This window comes from Rhinoraja longicauda, chromosome 1 (genome assembly GCF_053455715.1).
Source record: "Rhinoraja longicauda isolate Sanriku21f chromosome 1, sRhiLon1.1, whole genome shotgun sequence".
NCBI classification, from domain to species: Eukaryota; Metazoa; Chordata; class Chondrichthyes; order Rajiformes; family Arhynchobatidae; genus Rhinoraja; species Rhinoraja longicauda.
In genome coordinates this window covers 21,150,249-21,168,940 of record NC_135953.1, presented here as the reverse complement: position 1 = coordinate 21,168,940, position 18,692 = coordinate 21,150,249, and the positions used below count along the sequence as shown (strand labels likewise).

The 18,692-nt window shown below is 41.0% G+C and overlaps 1 protein-coding gene across 8 annotated transcripts in view; it reads right to left on the bottom strand.

The window, feature by feature from the left end:
• nsd2 (nuclear receptor binding SET domain protein 2) overlaps window positions 1-18,692 on the bottom strand; it is a 110,387-nt gene that overhangs the window by 41,686 nt on the left and 50,009 nt on the right. For all 8 annotated transcript variants that reach the window (XM_078415346.1, XM_078415250.1, XM_078415435.1 and 5 more), the window contains 6 exons: window positions 15,322-15,440; window positions 10,149-10,254; window positions 9,859-9,983; window positions 8,944-9,081; window positions 7,280-7,403; window positions 4,745-4,945 (listed from right to left, as the gene is read on the bottom strand). In XM_078415346.1, coding sequence (XP_078271472.1) covers window positions 4,745-4,945; window positions 7,280-7,403; window positions 8,944-9,081; window positions 9,859-9,983; window positions 10,149-10,254; window positions 15,322-15,440 — 813 coding nt within the window. The remainder of the gene's footprint in view (window positions 1-4,744; window positions 4,946-7,279; window positions 7,404-8,943; window positions 9,082-9,858; window positions 9,984-10,148; window positions 10,255-15,321; window positions 15,441-18,692) is intronic.

The following is an 18,692-nucleotide window of genomic DNA, read 5'->3' as shown; positions in this document are numbered from 1 at the left end:
CAAGATCATGACTGCTCTTTTTTATTTCAGTTCCATATCCAGTGATTGGCTTAGTGTCAAAATATCTGTGAACAGCCTTCGTCAATAAACCCCATAACTTGGCCTTCAAGCCCTTTTAGCTGACACTGTATCTTGAAAATGCCTCGCACTCATTCAAGGTATCCTAGCTAGTTTAAACATCATCTTTGGAAATAGCCCTGACAAGCTTTTACACATTTCAATCATGTCTCCCCTCAGTTTTCAAAATGCAAATCAGTATAGGCCAAATCTACTTTGGCTCTCAGAATGGCAAACCCACCATCCAACAATCATATGATGAGCCTTCACTCCAATTATATCTTTCCTCCTCATAGGGATACCACGGCGGTACACAATATTCAAGAAACCACTGCACCAAGGTTGCCTGTTTGGAGTCAGATGTCTCAACTCGTGTTCAAATTCTCTTGCAAAACGTTTCATTTGCTTTTCTAAGTTTGCTAAGCCTGCATATTACAAATGCAAGGTCACCGTGATCCCTCTGTAAATTAACACCTTTCAACCTCTCACCTTCTTAACAAAAGCTCCATCTTTCCATATTTTCTATCAAAATTGATAACTTCAACTTTTCCTTATCATGCTCCATTTGCCATGTCCTTACCCATTCATTTAGTTCTTGTAAGGAAGCCTCTGCATCTAGCTCACACTCCACAATGCCACCAATCTTTGTTTTATTTGGCAAAATTTGATATATTGCATTTATTTTCCTCATCCAAATCATTGATATTGATTGTTCTGATTGCAATTACTTGTGTACTCTTACTCTGGTAATGGACAAAAAATCCTTAATCCAGGTTTTCTTTACATCCAAACCACTTACATTTAGATTATTATTAACAATGCTTTAATCCAGTGGTTGCCAAAACTCCCATACATCCCAACTTGCAAGCTCTAAGGTTCTGTCCTGTCCCGTCCTGTCAACTTTCCAATTTTGTTAATTTGCATAATTTCTCTTCCTAGTGTTCAACCAGCTTTCCTCCACATATTACTTGTATATTATTCCCGATATCATGTGTTTAATAATCTTCTTTGTAGCACCTTATTGAGGGCCTTCTTTCACCATTACAAGTTAGACTTCAAAACCCATTTAACCAGTGCAGTCTCAGCTTTGGAAGATTAATTAAAAAATGTATATATAAAATTTGTTTGAAATGCTGTTTTAGAAATATCTCAATGACTCTTTGAAATTACACTGTGAATTCATTACTTGCCACACTCAAAGCTATGCAATAGTTCCCTAACCAATGGAGCACAGTATCATATTTTAGAAGCCTGTATTCAAAACAGTGCTGGAGGTCTCAATAGTTTTTCATTAAAATTACAGGTAGATCTACTATAACATAATAGGTGAAGAAAATCACATTATAAAGACAATAGTGTCAATGGGGGGGAAAAAAAGACAGTTCCAAACTTGCGGTAACAAAGTTAATTTTCCCACGGGATTTTCAAAATAAAGATCTTTTCAGTGTTACTGAGTTTATTTTTGTTACTGCAAGCTAAAATACTAAGGCTCAGCAGGTCAGGCAGCATCTCTGGAAAACATGGAAGTTTCAGGTCAGGACCCTTCCTCAGACTGATTGTAGTGGGGGGAGTGAGAGAACTGGAGGCCAAATTGGGGCCAGCAACAGATGACCTCAGGCAAATGGGTTCTGCGGTAGGCCGATTGTTGGTCAGAGGGATACATTGTTGCAAACTGTGTAGCTAGTTAATTGACTTTAAGTGGGGGGGGGGGGGGGGAGTTTGTAGGTTACCTAAAATTAGAGAATTCAACGTCCATACCGCTGGGTGGTAAGCTAACTAAACAGAATTTGAGGTGCTGTTCCTCCAATTTGCATGTGGCCTCACTCTGGCAATGAAGGAGGCCCAGGACAGGAAGGTCAGTATGGAAATGGGAAGGGGAGTAGTGGTTAGCAACTGGGAGATCCAGTAGGCCTTGCTCAGCGAAACAGTTGCCGCGTCTATGCTTTGTCTCTCCAATGAAAGAATGTTACATTGTTTAATGGATTATCCTTGCCCAAGCGTCAATTGAAGTGATTGCTTGTCAATTTTAAATGCTATCAGCCGTGAAAGAAACGGTTGTGTTCCTAAGAGTCTGATTACTGCAGGGAGGTTACAACTGTCTGCCAAATTGTCGCTGCTCCTCCTGAGTGCTATTTAAATCCACGAAACAGCATTTTTTTCTGCTTGCCAATTTCCAAAGTAACTTTTAAATGGTTCTCTAGTTCCCGATCAAAATTGTGTTATAACCAAACAGAACATGAATATTTTCAGGCTTCTGATTTGCTCATTATAATCCTGTATTCAACTCTCCACCGGGTTACTATTTCCAATTCTGACAACCTTTTTTCATACCCACTTGAGCATCAACAAATCTTCCACTCCAAGGAACAAAAAACATCCAAATTCTACCCGAGCGGTTTTGTTTTCAAAATTTCCTCTTTCTAACATCTTAAATTTTAGGAGGTCTCAAAAAGTCTTGTTCAGCTAATCTGATTTTCCTCTATCCCTTTGGACTTTGTCTCGGGAATTGTGCTATAATGCTGAGAACTATATTCTGCACTCTTTATCTTTCCCTTTATTCTATCTATTGTACTCGAGTTTGATTTGATTGCATTTATGTATTGTATTATCTGACGCGATTAGATCGTATGCAACACAAAGCTTTTCACTGTTCCTCAGTACATGTGACATAATAAATATAAATCTTAAAACTCCTTCCTCTCACCTTGAACCTATGCCCTCTTGTTTTGATACCCATTCCACTGATACCCCATTTTTCACATTTACATCCTCAGGGTCAGCTATGGCCATCCAACTTTCCAATCTAGTCTATTAGAGTTCCTCTCTTTCTTGGCCAATATTATGGCAAGCATTCTTCACATATTGCAATTTATTCTCTAAGCCACTTCACCTTGCCACATCTCTCCACACACATTAAAAAAACATCTTACGACTTATCTTACTTAATACACCCTTGATGAGTTATCCTTCCCTTGTCCACCTCTGCCTTGGGCCTGTATCATATGACATATCCTGGGAAAGTGTTATATGACTGCATATTTTTATAGAAATGTAAAGAGGGTAAAGACCACTATGATATATTTGGCAGTTTCAAAACTTGAAATTTCACATATTTATCCTCTTTTTCGCTCATTATCTTAGCGAAATACCAAGACAGTTTCCCCCCCATAAACTATCCAGACTCCGCCTTCATGGTCTGAGTTACAAATCATTGTGTAAAGAAATTTAACCTGAACCACCCGACAGCCTTTTCTTGATCCCGAGCTCATGGCCTCCTTCCTAGTTCCTGATTGTTAAACAAATTGCTGTTCAAATTATTTAAGCCTTTAAGACCCAAAATTTCTAGCCTCAGCTCGTCATTATGTGACTGGATCCTGGACTTCCTGCTGGAACGACCGCAGGCAGTGAGAATGGGCCCGCACCTGTCCTCCACTATCACCCTGAGTACCGGCACACCACAGGGCTGTGTTCTGAGCCCCATGCTCTATTCCCTCTTCACACACGACTGTGTTCCTGCATTCGACACCAACACCATTGTCAAGTTTGCAGATGACACAACGGTGATCGGGCTGATCACCAACGGGGATGAAACAAACTATAGAGCGGAGGTGCGGAACCTGGCGGACTGGTGCTCGGATAACAACCTGTCCCTAAATACCACCAAGACCAAGGAGCTGATCATCAACTTCCGTAGGTCACATAACGGGGAATATGCCCCGATCTCTATCAACGGGGACAGTGTGGAGAGAGTGTCCAGCTTCAAGTTTCTGGGCACTCACATTTCGGAGGACCTAACATGGTCCAATAACACTGCTGCGCTGGTCAAGAAGGCACAACAAAGACTGTTCTACTTAAGAACACTGAAAAAGTCTGGTCTACCCCAACAGCTGCTGACGACCTTCTACCGCTGCACCATCGAGAGCATCCTAACGCATGGCATCCCTGTGTGGTACCTCAGCTGCACGGAGGCAGAAAGCAAAGCTCTACAGCGTAGAGCTCAGAGGGTCATCGGAACACAGCTACCAGACTTAGAGGGCATCTACAACACACGATGCCTCAGAAAAGCCACCAGCATCCACAAAGACTCTTCACACCCCTGCAACAGTCTGTTCGAACTCCTTCCATCGGGCAGATGATACAAGGCCTTCTACGCCCGCACCTCCAGACTCAGGAACAGCTTCATCCCCAGGGCCATAGCTGCTATGAACCGGTCCTGCTGAGCCGGATGGCCACAACGCATAGATCAATTTGCACTTTACCCTGTCCAAAACTGTTACAACTGTTTTGTTTCGTTGGGTTGCTGCTGTCTAAATTACTTAAATTATTGCATCGTATGGGAGGCGCATTCCCAATCTCGTTGTACCCCTGGGTACAATGACAATAAAGATATATTGTATTGTATTGTATCTTCCTTGATACAAAACACTGTTACTTAACCTTTTGTTGTCATTTTCACTGCCAAGCTGATCTCAAGAATGCATAGTGACCATATTAATTTGTTCCTTAATTTTGCATCAAATTTTAGATTGCTGCATTTAGTTCATAGCTGATAATCATTTATATGATAATATTTCCCCCTTAATGAGCGCCTAAAGAGGCTAGACAGTTAACCATTTTCTACGCATTTGTTATCACTCACCCTCCCATCCAATTTATATAATTTATATTTATCCAAGAGATTTTGCACCTTTTGTTGGCCTGGGGTTCGAGGGGTTTGTGGCATGGCAGCTGATACATATGTGCAGGGGACATCGAAATCTCTTGTTATCAAACACAGTTGGAGGGTATTTTCTCACACAGTCATCGTGATAGAACTTTCCACACAAAGGAACAATACAACGGTTAACATCTGGCCCATTCTTCTTGCAAACAAAGCAAGTGTGAACACCTACACAAAACAAATTGCATTAAAACAATAAAAATCAATGCATGTTTTTATAGTCATCCGATACAATCAGTACATTATATTGCATTACAAAGAAAATATATTATCTGATTAAAAAAATTATGAATATATAGAATCATGATTTGTGTAGCTCTTGGCAAGGCTAAATTGTTTGGTTAGTCATATGAATGGATCCAAAAAACCTGACAACAGAATTCAAACTAGATGTTGGTTGTGAAATGACTGCATTCATAATTGCACCAAATGTGCTATTTTTAGAAAGGCAGATAAATGCAAGTTGTTCACTCCATAATCATACAGAACTAGTTATCTGGCCAACGATGGATGGAGGAAGTGATTGGAACTGTGGAATTATCTCCTGCATTAAAAGGGCTACTCAAACATTGTATCAACACCATTTAATCCTTCCTAGTAATAAATAAAGGGTAGGAAATTAGGAATCCAGAGATGATGTTGGAATAAACAAATGTGTGATCAAAATATTTGGTCTTATTTATGCTTTTATTTGTGTGACTGGTGTTAAGGTTCAAAAATTATGCAATTAAATAATATCCAGAAATATAATTTGAATACAAGGACATTGTGCACCAGTTCAAATATGAAATGCAAGACAGCAATGGTCAAGAAATTGCACCATTTAATTAATCAGGCAGACCTAAATTCAAAATGGCAAGAGAATTTAGAATTCCAGTAAGTTTGCATGTTGATGATAACTTCAATAATTCTGCTCTGTTGTTCACTTTGCAGCTGGAGATGTACAAGAGCTGGTACATTAAATAAACCTCTGTCTTCAAAATTAATAGTTACAATATCGATCACAGAAGCATGAAGGACATGAAATTAAAATTAGAGAACCACTGGTTACTCTTGCTGACATCTAAACAGTCAATTGACTGTGATGAAAGGTTTTCCTCTTTAATCCCTCCAGAATCTGGCTGCAATAAGTTTTGAGGATCGGAACAGCGATTATGACAGTGAAATGTTTAACCTTAATTGTATTATATCTACCCTAACTGCACCTTAATTTTACAAGTTAGGGTTACATTCAAAATTCAAAACTAGTTTAGCAATAAGGGTAGTCTCAGTGATCATTCAAGATTCCAAACAAAAATCATCACAGCCCCATGTCAATAACTGTTCTCCATGAATGAGCACCCTCTCCTACAGTTTATATGTATTTTTTAAATCCTACATCTAGACAAATCTACTTTTGTCATTGAAATCACTCACTATAAAAACACTAGTCAAATGCTTAGTTGCGTTTATTGTCAGGTGTACCAAGGTGTAGTGAAAAGCTGCAAATGGACAATATACGAATTATAAATACTCAGTTCGATAATGGAAGTATACAAACAAAATCTAAGTTTAGTTGTGGTTAAGTTCAAATTAGATAAAGGACAGCATGTAGTCATTTTAAACTAAAATCAGTCAGTTCAGCAATCCATGTAGTAATTATTTGAAAACAAACAAAAATGGTGGAAATACACAACAGATCAGGCAGAATCTGTGGACAAACTTAATAAAGTTAATATTTCAGAACTCAATGCCCTGGTCAGAACTGACTATCTGACTTGAAACTTTAACCTGCTTTTTTTTCTGCTGTTGCCGTCTGATTTGCTGAAACATAGAAAATAGGTGCTGGAGGAGGCCATTTGGCCCTTCGAACTAGCACAGCCATTCATTGTGATCATGGCTGATCATCTACAATCAGTAACCTGTGCCTGCCTTCTCCCCCTATCCCTTGATTCCACTAGCCCCTAGAACTCTATCTAGCTCTCTTTTAAATTCATCCAGTGAATGTTTTCATCATGTTTTTGTTTTAGATTTCTGCCAAATGCAGTTTATTTTTCTTTGGATTTACAGTAATTGTTCTTTCTAGCTACATTTTATTACTCATCACAATTTGATAAATATTCCCTTAACCCAACATGAAATACTTGTATGAAACTCATCAGGACTTGGCTAAAAAAATAAGATACATGTTTTTTTAAATGAAGGCTATAACTAAATGGGTAATTTCCCAGTCAGGAAAACCAATGAATATTTATTTTGAGATGAAGAACACGTGCACGGAAATTCAAACAAAATGCATCTACAAAGTTCAGATGAAAATACTTTATTAACAAGATGCTTTATTGCAACAATAAAAGAGAAAAAATATTTCATACATGTTAGTGATTGCTTTGTATTTGAAAAATTTTAAAGTAATTCCAATCTGATTTGGATTACATCGTCAGACTTTAAATCTGAGGCAAGAATGAGTAAATCCTTAATTCATTTTGAGAGCACATTAAAAAAAAAGTAAATCCACGTTACCTGATGTGCATTCCCTACACATAAATTTGCCTTGAGGTAATTTAGACCGGCCAAGACAAGCCAAGTGGAACGCCCCACAACACTGTCCCTCACAAAAGAGCAGGTCTCCAGAATTCTCACACACCTGGAAATGATACAAAAATAACAAGTATCAACCTGTGGAAAAGTTTTTTTTAAATAGCACAAATTAATTTATTAAAAACCTTCATGCTTTCAAAAGGTGTGCAATCCAAATTTACTTTTGAATGAATTGTGTAAGCCATTCCCAAATTATTCAAAGGTTTGTAGACTATCACATGGGAAACAATTTAAATCTCTCTATCGCATCTCAGCTGCAAAGTAAATTAAGCTTTTATAAAAATAGATAGACTAAGAAGAAAGACAGATTACTCACCTTTAGGTGTAGTATTCCTCAATCTTCAAAAGAAGCTGTCTTCCACATACCTTGGATGAGGTCAGCATGCCAACTGGAAAATCATTAGGGATGCCTGTCCCTTTAAGAGATTCAGCCAGAACCACACTACTGCCCCCTTCCCGTGCCCAAATACAGTAACCCCACGTGGCAATCTTCAGTTCTTTTTGACAAAAGACAAGGCACACGAGGATAAGCAAGGAGACCAGCAAGGAATCCATTGCTCTCTCAATTCTTTGTAAAAAGCACAGAAACTTATTCTTTCACCTTGCTGTTAATTCACAATTTGTGTTTATTTATATCATGTCCTATAGATTTGTTAAAACACTTTTGCGCAGGCTCAAAAAATGCATCAACCCAAAGCCTAGGGCCTACACCAAATGATTATGCAAAAGGTTGAACATTTGGATTGTGAAAGTTAATCTTATTCATGGAAGTAATACAGTGTACCTAAAGGGAAGCAGAAACAAGCAACTTTACATTACATTTGTTATCCTCCACATACCATTGATGAATCGCTCAAAGATTTACTTCAGAAAATGCAAATATTTTAGTATCTGAATCAAAGGCAAGAACAGCCCTACCAAAACAAGCATTTCTGCAGTCGAACCTAAACAACATGTGACCCTGGCAAAAATACAAGGATTTCTCCACATGATTTCTTTACACACATGATCCAATGCAACATGCATGAAATTAACCAACATTGTGGCTAATACTTGTGTGAAATAGTGCTTTACAATGAAGCCCAACATTTTAAATCATTCTGTTCCATAGTAACTTAGCTTCCACTCTTCTTAATTTTCTGTGGCAGAAAATGCAGCTTTAAGCCATTGAAAAAAGTGTTTTTTTACAGTCCACATTAATCATACTGACGACAGTAGTGAAGACATTGAAATCTTCTGAGAATTAATTTTAATTCTGCATAAAGCACATTGAAGTAACTTCAATCTCTTCTGATATTAGATCATCACACGAGTGAAGGTAACTGTCATCGCTGTCTAATAATAAAAAAAATTAAAAAACGCACACAAATAGGGAGCCAGTTTCTTTATTCATAAGAAGTCAAGCACATAATAAAAATATCCAGCGATCAATAGTTTTAATTTCAAGTCAGAAAGACGGATGGAATGCTTTCACATCTGCAGTACTCATGATTCTAGATTTTCTTTCTTGATCATGAATTAAATTGATCACGTGATCGAACTGCTTTATTTCTTTGTACTGTATGTATGCTTGAGGTCCTTCTCACCTGACAAACTCCTTCTTTCCTAGCTGCACCACTGCCCCCGCGTTCTCCTTGGGACTTTTTCGATGATACAGATGAAACCTCTGTTGGAGTCTCATCTGCACTTTCATCTCCTGACTCCTGCTGTCCATCAAATGATGTCTGAACACAAAAGGAAAAACATAAATTCTATTTTAACATAAGTGCAATGAAACAATATAAAAGCGACGTTAAGAAAAAAATGGCTTATTTCAACAAGTGGGCAACAAAAAACAGCATCAATACACAAGCTGATTTGGGAGAACTTCTGGGAATTTATGCAGCATCAAGCCAGTGCCAACCCTATCTCTGATAAACTGTCGAACTCAAATACTAGTGCGTCGAAGTTTGGATATTTTAAAACTGCTACAGAAAAATGGTGTCAAAAGTCTGTCAACATTAAAAACTGCTCAAAGATTATATGCTTTATTAAATATGGGTGAACTTGAGAGACAGGGGTGATAATACATTTCCTCCAACAGAAAAATTTAAAACAGCCTTGTATGATACCCACATCCACATTAGCAAAAAAACATTTTGACTAGATAAAATACTATGGGAGCAACTGTAAGTAAGAAAGCGAATATTCTTGAGAAGTGCTGACTCCGCAAACCATTCCAAAGCAGAGGTCGCAAGTGTCATACTCTTCTCTTGTCTGGAGGATTGCAACTCCACTAAATACTAATGCAATTCAACACCACACAGGCCCAAACAATGGTCTCCCCCCACCCCACCTGCCCCTTCATGTCTTTATTTAAAAACATACTTCGAAGCTCTCATTGTTGTGGGTTATGTCACCTGTCCACACTCTCCAGAGGTGTTGCCCGGAGTCACTCCAGCAACTGATGTCTGTTTTTTATACATACATTTCTTTAAATCCTGCTATTCCACATAGGTTACCTCATTTTCGGTTAGCACGGTTAGAGGAGATGGATTCTTGCTGACAGTTGGCACTGATGTTTCAGTAGTTGATGCTCTGCTTCGTTTTTTCAGTGGTTTACAAGAATCAGAGAGTTTACTTATATCTGGGGGAAATAAATTATCTTCAGAGACTGAGTTTAACAAATCAAACATTTATCTTCTGTTTTACGGAATATGTTCATGCCACATTTGAATTTGTTTTAAAATGTGTAAAAACAGTTAAAAAAATTGACTAGAAATACAATTATATATAAACTGATAATTTTTACCTGACTGATTGTTTTGGGATGCGTTAGCATAGGTGGGCAATGTTTCTCCAGCCTCAATACTATCGCTTCCACATGCTTCTGCCCCATCAGATTTACTGAAATCATACTTTGAAATCATAAAATATCAAAATTAATGCTATTTATTCAATATAATATCTAACACATGAAAAAGGGAATAGAGTGCACAACTAGTCTCAAAAGGCAGGATGAAATGCCACGAAGGTTCCAATTTAAGTGCATGTTGTTTAAATCATGTTTACAAGCAGCTATTATTAATATTGCTGCCAACATTCAGATATGTACAAAACAGAATGGGAAAACTAGGTTTAATAATTAAAATTTATCATCATTTGATAAAAAAAACCCAAATTAATTGGAGTTTTGCTACAATCTCACACTACAAAAATTGGCTTTCAAAATGAATATTCGCCTCACCTCTCAAAGTATCAAATCAAGAGAGTTATCATATCATCATATCATATATATACAGCCGGAAACAGGCCTTTTCGGCCCACCAAGTCCGTGCCGCCCAGTGATCCCCGTACATTAACACTATCCTACACCCACTAGGGACAATTTTTACATTTACCCAGCCAATTAACCTACATACCTGTACGTCTTTGTTCTCCTCCAAGGGCAGGAGAGCTAGAAACATCTTACATATTATTCAAGCACGGAGTTGGGAGGTTGTGGATGACGTGTTAGTGAAACCTTCTATAATTCTTACATTACAGCAATTACTCAAAATATGGTAGTAGGCAGAAAAGAATTATTAAGTGTCAGAAATTGTTCCACTAACTGTTAAAATACCCCCAAGACCTGTACTGGTAATGGCATACCTTCATGAGGCAATAATGGAATTTATGAATTGAGAGGAGAGGATAAAAGTTGAAATTAATATAATTTTAAATTAAAAGTTTATCTAATGTTGAAAATTCAACTGATGCTTCAAGAATCAAATCTGACAGAAGAAATGTAATTTGGTCCAGTTATTGGTTCAATAAAAGCAGCATCATGAAACAACAGAAATAAGCATTGCCAGGAGTGGTGGTGGAGGCAGATACGATAGTGGCGTTTAAGAGGCTTTTAGATGGGTACATGGAAGTGCAAGGAATAGAGGACATGTACAGGCAGTTTAGTTTAGTTTAGAGATGAATAGACAATAGGTGCAGGAGGAGGCCATTCGGCCTTTCGAGCCAGCACCACCATTCAATATGATCATAGCTGATCATTCTCAATCAGTACCCCGTTCCTGCCTTCTCCCCGTACATCCGCTATCCTTAAGAGCTCTATCTAGCTCTCTCTTGAAAGCATTCAGAGAACTGGACTCTACTGCCTTCTGAGGCAGAGAATTCCACAGATTTACAACTCTCTTTCTGAAAAAGTTTTTCCTCATCTCCGTTCTAAATGGCCTACCCCTTATTCTTAAACTGTGGCCTCTGGTTCCGGACACCCCCAACATTGGGAACATGTTTCCTGCCTCTAACGTGTCCAATCCTTAAACTGAAAAAGTTTTTCCTCATCTCTGTTCTAAATGGCCTACCCCTACCATCGCAGAAACAGGCCCTTTGGCCCACCGAGTCAACACCGACTGGCGATCCCCGCACATTAATGTTATCCTACACACATTAGGGACAATTTAAACATACAGCAAGCCAATTAACCCACATACCTGTACGTCTTTGGAGTGTGGGAGGAAACCAACGATCTCAGAGACAACCCCCGCGGTCACGGGGAGAACGTACAAACTCCATACAGACAGCACTTGAGTAGTCGGGATCGAACCCAGGTCTCTGGCGCTGTAAGGCAGTAACTCTACCGCTGCGCCACCCTGGCAGTTTAGGTTAGTTTAACTAGGTATCATGTTTAGCACAAACATTGTGGGCCGAAGGGCACGTCCTGCGCTGTACTGTTTTATGTTCTTCAATTAACCTCAGACTGCAAGCTAGAGCAAGCTTCTTCCCCATGTTACACAATTCGCACCTTGTCAAACCCCTATTTTAACAATTTACAACTCTGTAATCTTTTTTGACTCACACCTTGTGTGTTTTCATCTCTTGCCTTTGTCCAACCATCTGCCTATCAAACCCCCCCCCTTCGACTGCAGTTGTTTCTACAGGGACAGGCTAAATGCTGACTCAGCCTGTAAAACCCATCTATCTATCTAAATCTATATATATTTCTATATATATTATATATTACTAAAACTGTGTTTGTTTGTGTGCATGTGTGTCTGTGTCTGTGTCCACCATAACTTTTGTGGTTCACACAGCCAAAACGGTACACCATAGCGCCACAATTATTGGCCCACGTTACTCACCATTATCCTGGGCATATTATGTAACAACTCTCATTCAAATTAAAGCTACATTTTTAAAGCTAGAGAGATTTTAAAGTTTAAAAAAATTATTTTTAACCCATTTCCTGAAAATGCTCAGCGTCTGACGTCACAATGGGCCACATTCGACTTCATTTGCTCCTCACTCATTGAGGCTCATTGAGGAGGTGCTGTGAACTGTTTGCGTGCTACTGTATGTTTCATTTTTTTTTCCATTGAAACCTAATCAGATGTACAGCACTTTGGTCAACGTGGGTTGTTTTTAAATGTGCTATACAAATAAATAATTGACTTGACTTGACTCACTCGGCAAAACAAGATGGCCGCCGCTAGCGGGGCTGCCCGCCCGTCTGTCGTTCACTCTCCCCTCAACTCTCGCCCGGCGGAGACCTGCACGCCGGCAGTCAACGTTGAACGCACGGGCACTGGTAAGTGGCTTTCGCCGCCAACAGCTCCACGGAGGGGAGTGGGCGTGGCAGCCGAGTGGGTGGAGGGGAGGAGAGAGTGGGGGCCGGGGAGAGTGGGGGTCGAGGGAAAGAGAGAATGGGGGTGGGGGGGACAGTGGGGGTGGGGAGGAGCGGAGAGTGGGGGAGGAGATAGTGGGGGTGGGGGGAAGAGAGTGGGGGTGGGGGAATAGGGGTGGGGAGGGGGGAATGGGGGCAGTGGCAGGGCTTGGGGTGTGAGGGCAGGGGAGGGGCAAGTGGGGGTGGGGTGGGTCAGTGCGGGGAGGAGAGGGCATAAGGGGGATTGAGTGGGGGGAATTGAGGGTGCTACACCAATACAGGAGAGGCTTTGGGTCCAGGGCACACTCAGTCACACCCTCTCCCTTCCCTGTTCCCCCTCTATGAGGAATGGACCCAACGGGTCCACTTGGTCTAGTATCCTTGAAACATAGAAAATATGTGGAGGAGGCCATTCGGCCCTTCGTGCCACCTATATTGGTGTAGCACCCTCAATTCCCCCCCCCACTCATTCCCCCTTATGCCCTCTCCTCCCCGCACTGACCCACCCCACCCCCACTTGCCCCTCCCCTGCCCTCACACCCCAAGCCCTGCCTCTGCCCCCATTCCCGCCTCCCCACCCCTATTCCCCCACCCCCACTCTCTTCCCTTCTCACCTCAGTTTTGAATGGCCTCCCCTTTATTCCAAGACCGTGGCCCTTGGCTCTGGACTCCCCCAACATTGCGAACATTTTTCCTGCATTTAGCTTGCCCAGTCCTTTTATAAGTCTCGATAAGATCCACTCTCATCCTTCTAAACTTCAGTGAATACAAGCCAAGTCTTTTCAATCTTTCCTCATATGACAGTCCCGCCATCCCAGGGATCAATCTCGTGAACCTACGCTGCACTGCCTCAATTATAAGGATGTCCTTCCTCAAATTAGGAGACCAAAACTGTTGACAATACTCCAGATGTGATCTCACCAGGGCCATATACCACTGCAGAACCTCTTTACCCCTATACTCAAATCCTCTCGTTTTGAAGGCCAACACGCCATCAGCTTTCGTCACTGCCCACTGTACCTGCACGTCAACTTTCAGTGACTGGTGTACAAGGACACCCAGGTCTCGCTGCACCTCCCCCTTACCTAACCTGACACCTTTGAGATAATATAAGAAAATAACTGCAGATGCTGGTACAAATCGATTTATTCACAAAATGCTAGAGTAACTCAGCAGGTCAGGCAGCATTTCGGGAGAGAAGGATTGGGTGACGTTTCGGGTCGAGACCCTTTTTCAGACTGAGATAATAATCTTTGAGCTAATACCTTTGAGATAATAATCTGCCGCCTTGTTTTTGCCGCCAAAATGGATAACCTCACATTTATCTACATTATACTGCATCTGCCATGCATCTGCCCACTCAACCTGTCCAGGTCACCCTGCAACCCCCTAACATCCTCTTCGTAGTTCACACTGCCACCCAGCTTTGTGTCATCTGCAAACTTGCTAGTGTTACTTCTAATTCCTTCATCCAAATCATTAATATATATGGTAAATAGTTGCGGCCCCAACACCGAGCCTTGCGGCACTCCACTCACCACTGCCTGCCATTCTCAAAAGGACCCGTTTACTCCTACTCTTTGCTTACTGTCTGCCAACCAATTCTCTATCCATGTCAACACCTACCCCCAATACCATGTGCTCTAATTTTGTTCACCAATCTCCCGTTTGGGACCTTATCAAAGGCTTTCTGAAAGTCTAGATACACTACATCCAGTGGCTCCCCTTCATCCATTTTACTTGTCACATCTCAATAAATTCCAGAAGATTAGTCAAGCATGATTTCTCTTTCATAAATCCATGCTGACTTGGACCAATCCTTTTACTGAAAGGCGAAAACAAAAATGGGTGCAGAGGGAGAGGGAGGCACAGGCAGCAAAATAAATCACAATCCATTTGGAATTAAAAAAGGACACAAACAGACCAGGAGTAAAAGGTTTAAGCTGCATTAAGACCGATTTTGCCCGAATGAGATATTATTTAATGAAAGTGGACAGGAAATATCTACTTCAAGTCAAGAGTGTTTTATTGTCATGTGTCCCAGATAGAACAATGAAATTCTTACTTGCTGCAGCCCACAGAGTATGTAAACATAGTACACTGTAAACAATATGATAAATGAGAAAGAAAAAAAAAGTTCAGTGTGTGTATATACACACATACTCATAAGCACACACATACACACACTCAAAAAACAAACAACAAACAATAGTAATGCAAATTTAAAAGACATTGATAGTAAATGTGTCAATTGAAAGGGATGAAAAGGTGATAGCAAGGCTTCAGGCATGCTGAAGAGTATTCAGAATTTCATCTGCAACAAAATACGCACCTTTTCATCCTCATAGCTTCGCTTTAATCTCTTACTGGAGCCAGTTCGGTCTGGAGAGTCTTCTCTGTAATCTATTATTTTTCTGGATAATCTTCTTTGTCTAGTTGTTTCCGACGTCACTGTATTAAGAAATAATGAAGTTAAGGAGCTCAGCTCAGCTTGTACCAATTTTATCTAGACCAGGAGGAAAGAAGTTCAAGCTCACGTCCAGGACCTAAGTACATAATCAAGACTACCAATCAGTGCAATTTTGAGGAAGGTCCAGAGTCAGAGCTGCTAACTCGCAAATGACATTAAGCTGATGTCCTGCCTGCCTAATCAAGTGAATATAAAATAACCCACGACATTGACTCCTGACTCTTTTAAACTGAATGCCAGGAAAGAGATTAAAAAGCAGGTTCTCAAGGGAGATAATTACTGGATTATTCCAATTGTCACGTGCTAGTCAGCGTCATACAGCATGGAAACAGGCCTTTCAACTCAACTCATGCACGTCGGCCTTGGTCATTCCATTTACCCACTACCCTCTGAGTGAAAAGGTTGCCCCTCAGATTCCTGATTTCCTTACCTTGGATCAAAGACTCCATGTATTCACCCTATCCATTCCCCTTATGATTTTAAACACCCCAATAAGATCACCCCTTCCCCTCCTGTGTGTCAAGGAACAAAGTTCCAGCTAGCCAATCTTTCTGTAGTTCTGGACCTTGAATCCTGGCAACATCCTCGTACATGTTCTCTACACTCTTTCCAGTTTATATCCTTCCTATAATAGGGTGGCCAAAACTGAACACACTACTCCAAACGCGGCCTCACTGATGTGTTGTACAACCATAACAGAATGTCCCGATTTCTATATTCAATACCCTGACTAATGAAGGCTAATGTACCAAAAGCCTTATTTTCCGCGCTATCTTCCCATGAAATAATTTCCCAGAAAATGTGCACCTTCGTAGATCCTTCTGTTCCACAACACTCCCCAGGGTGCTACCATTCGCTGTGAAGGCCCCGCCTGGGTCTGACTTTCTAAAATGCAACATCTCAGTTGTCTGCATTAAACTCCATTAGCCATTCTTCAGCCACTTGCCCAGCTGATCAAAATCCTGCTGTAATTTCTGACAACCAGAGCAGCCTACCATGCAGAACCTTATCCAATGCCCGACTGAAGTCCATGCAGACATTGTCTACGGCCTTGTCATCATTAACCTTCTTGGTTACTTCTTCAAACACGTAATCGAATTTGTGAGCCATGATCTCCCCAAGTGTTGCGCTTTGGTGTATCAAATTAGAACAGGACATACAGAGTAAATGGTAGAGCCTTGGAGGGTGTTGCTGAATAGAGATCCGAGAGTGGAGATGCATGGTTCCCCAAAAGGGCGGCACGGTGATGCAGCAGTAGAGTTGCTGCCATATAGCGCCAGAGATCCGGGTTCGATCCTGACTACGGGTGCTGTCTGTATGGAGTTTGTACGTTCTCCCTGTGATCTGCGTTGTTTTCTCCAGGGGCTCCGGTTTCCTCCCACATTCCAAAGATGTACAGATTTTTGGGTTAATTGGCTAGGTAAAATTGTAAATTTTCCCTAATGTGTGTAGAATAGTGTTAGTGTGCGGGGATCGCTGTTGGTGCGGACCTGGTGGGCCGAAGGGCATGTTTCTGCGCTGTATCGCTAAACTAAAATTGGCGAGTCAGGTAAAGTGTGATGAAGAAAGACTTTGGCATGCTTGCCTTCAGTGGGAAGAGTATTTAGTACAAAAGTTGGAACATCGTGATATTGCTGTACAAATCGTTGGTGAGATCATATGGAGTACTGTTCGTCGTTCTGGTAGCCAGCTACAGAAAGGACCTCATTAAGTTGGAAAGGGTGCAGTCGAGACTCAGCAGGATATTACCTCGGCCTGCAGGCTTAAATTATAGGGAGAGGTCAGATAGGCTGGGACTTTTTTCTCTAGATAGTGGGAGGCTGAGACATGATCTTATGGTGGCTTACAAGATTATGCGGGGCATGGATCAAATGAACGCTCTGTCTTTTTTCCACGGTAGAGGATTCTATTGCTAGAAGGCATAGGCTTAAGGCAAGAGTGTATGTAAGACAGACCTGGGGCAACCAATGGATTGTCCCTACCTGCCATGAGGTGCCAGAGGAAGCTATAGAAGCAGATACAATTCTGACTTTGAAAATATATTTGGACAGATATATGCAAAGGTTTAAGGGGTATGGGCCGAACGTCGGCAAATGGGACGAGCTCAATAGGCCAACTTAGTCAGCATGAACAAGGTAGTTCAAAGGGTCGACATCACGGTTGTTCAGTTCCATGATAAAAGTAGAACTTCTGTAAGTTTGCAATGAATGATGAATTCAATCAAAGTGAATAAAGTAATTGTCAGTACTGCCAATGACAGTATGATTTTGTGTTTATATGAAGACTCAAAGTAAAACTCAAAATTATTCTGGAGAAACTAATAAATCTCGTACACTCAAAGGTTTGCATCCAAGAGGTCCACAAGAGGTGGCTACAATGGTGGTTACCTTCCACAATTCATCAGGTCATGGAAAGGTCACAATAAATTGGAAAACAACGAATGTAACACTGCTCAATAAAAGAGGAAATTGGGAACAGGCCAATTAGCCTAACATACAGTGCATTCAGAAAGTATTCAGACCCCTTCACTTTTTCCACATTTTGCTACGTTACAGCCTTAGTTTAAAATGGATTAAATTCATTTTTTAATCATTAATCTGCACACAATACCCCATAATAAAAAAGTGAAAACAGGTGTTTAGACATTTTTGCAAAGTAATTCAAAATAACTGAAATATCACATTTAAATTAGTAATCCGACCTTTACCCGGAACTTTGTTGAGGCGCCTTTGGCAGCAATTACAGCCTCAAGTCTTCTTGGGCATTACGCTACAAGCTTGGCATACCTGCATTTGGGTAATTTCTCCCATTCTTCTCTGCAGATCCTCTCAAGTTCTGTCAGGTTAGATGGGGAGCGTCGATGTACAGCTATTTTCAGGTCCCTCCAGAGATGTTCGATCGGGTTCAAGTCCGGGCTCTGGCTGGACCACTCAAGAACATTCACAGACTTGTCACGAAGCCACTCCTACGTTGTCTTGGCTGTGTGCTGAGGGTCATTGTCCTGTTGGAAGGTGAATCTCCACCCCAGTCTGAGGTCCAGAACCATCTGGAGCAGGTTTTCATCAAGGATCTCTCTGTACTTTGCTCCATTCATCTTTCCCTCGATCCTGACTAGTCTCCCAGTTCCTGCCACTGAAAAACATCCCCACAGCATGATGCTGCCACCGCCATGCTTCACCATAGGTATGGTATTGGCCAGGTGATGAGCGGTGCCGCTTGGCATTCAGGCCAAA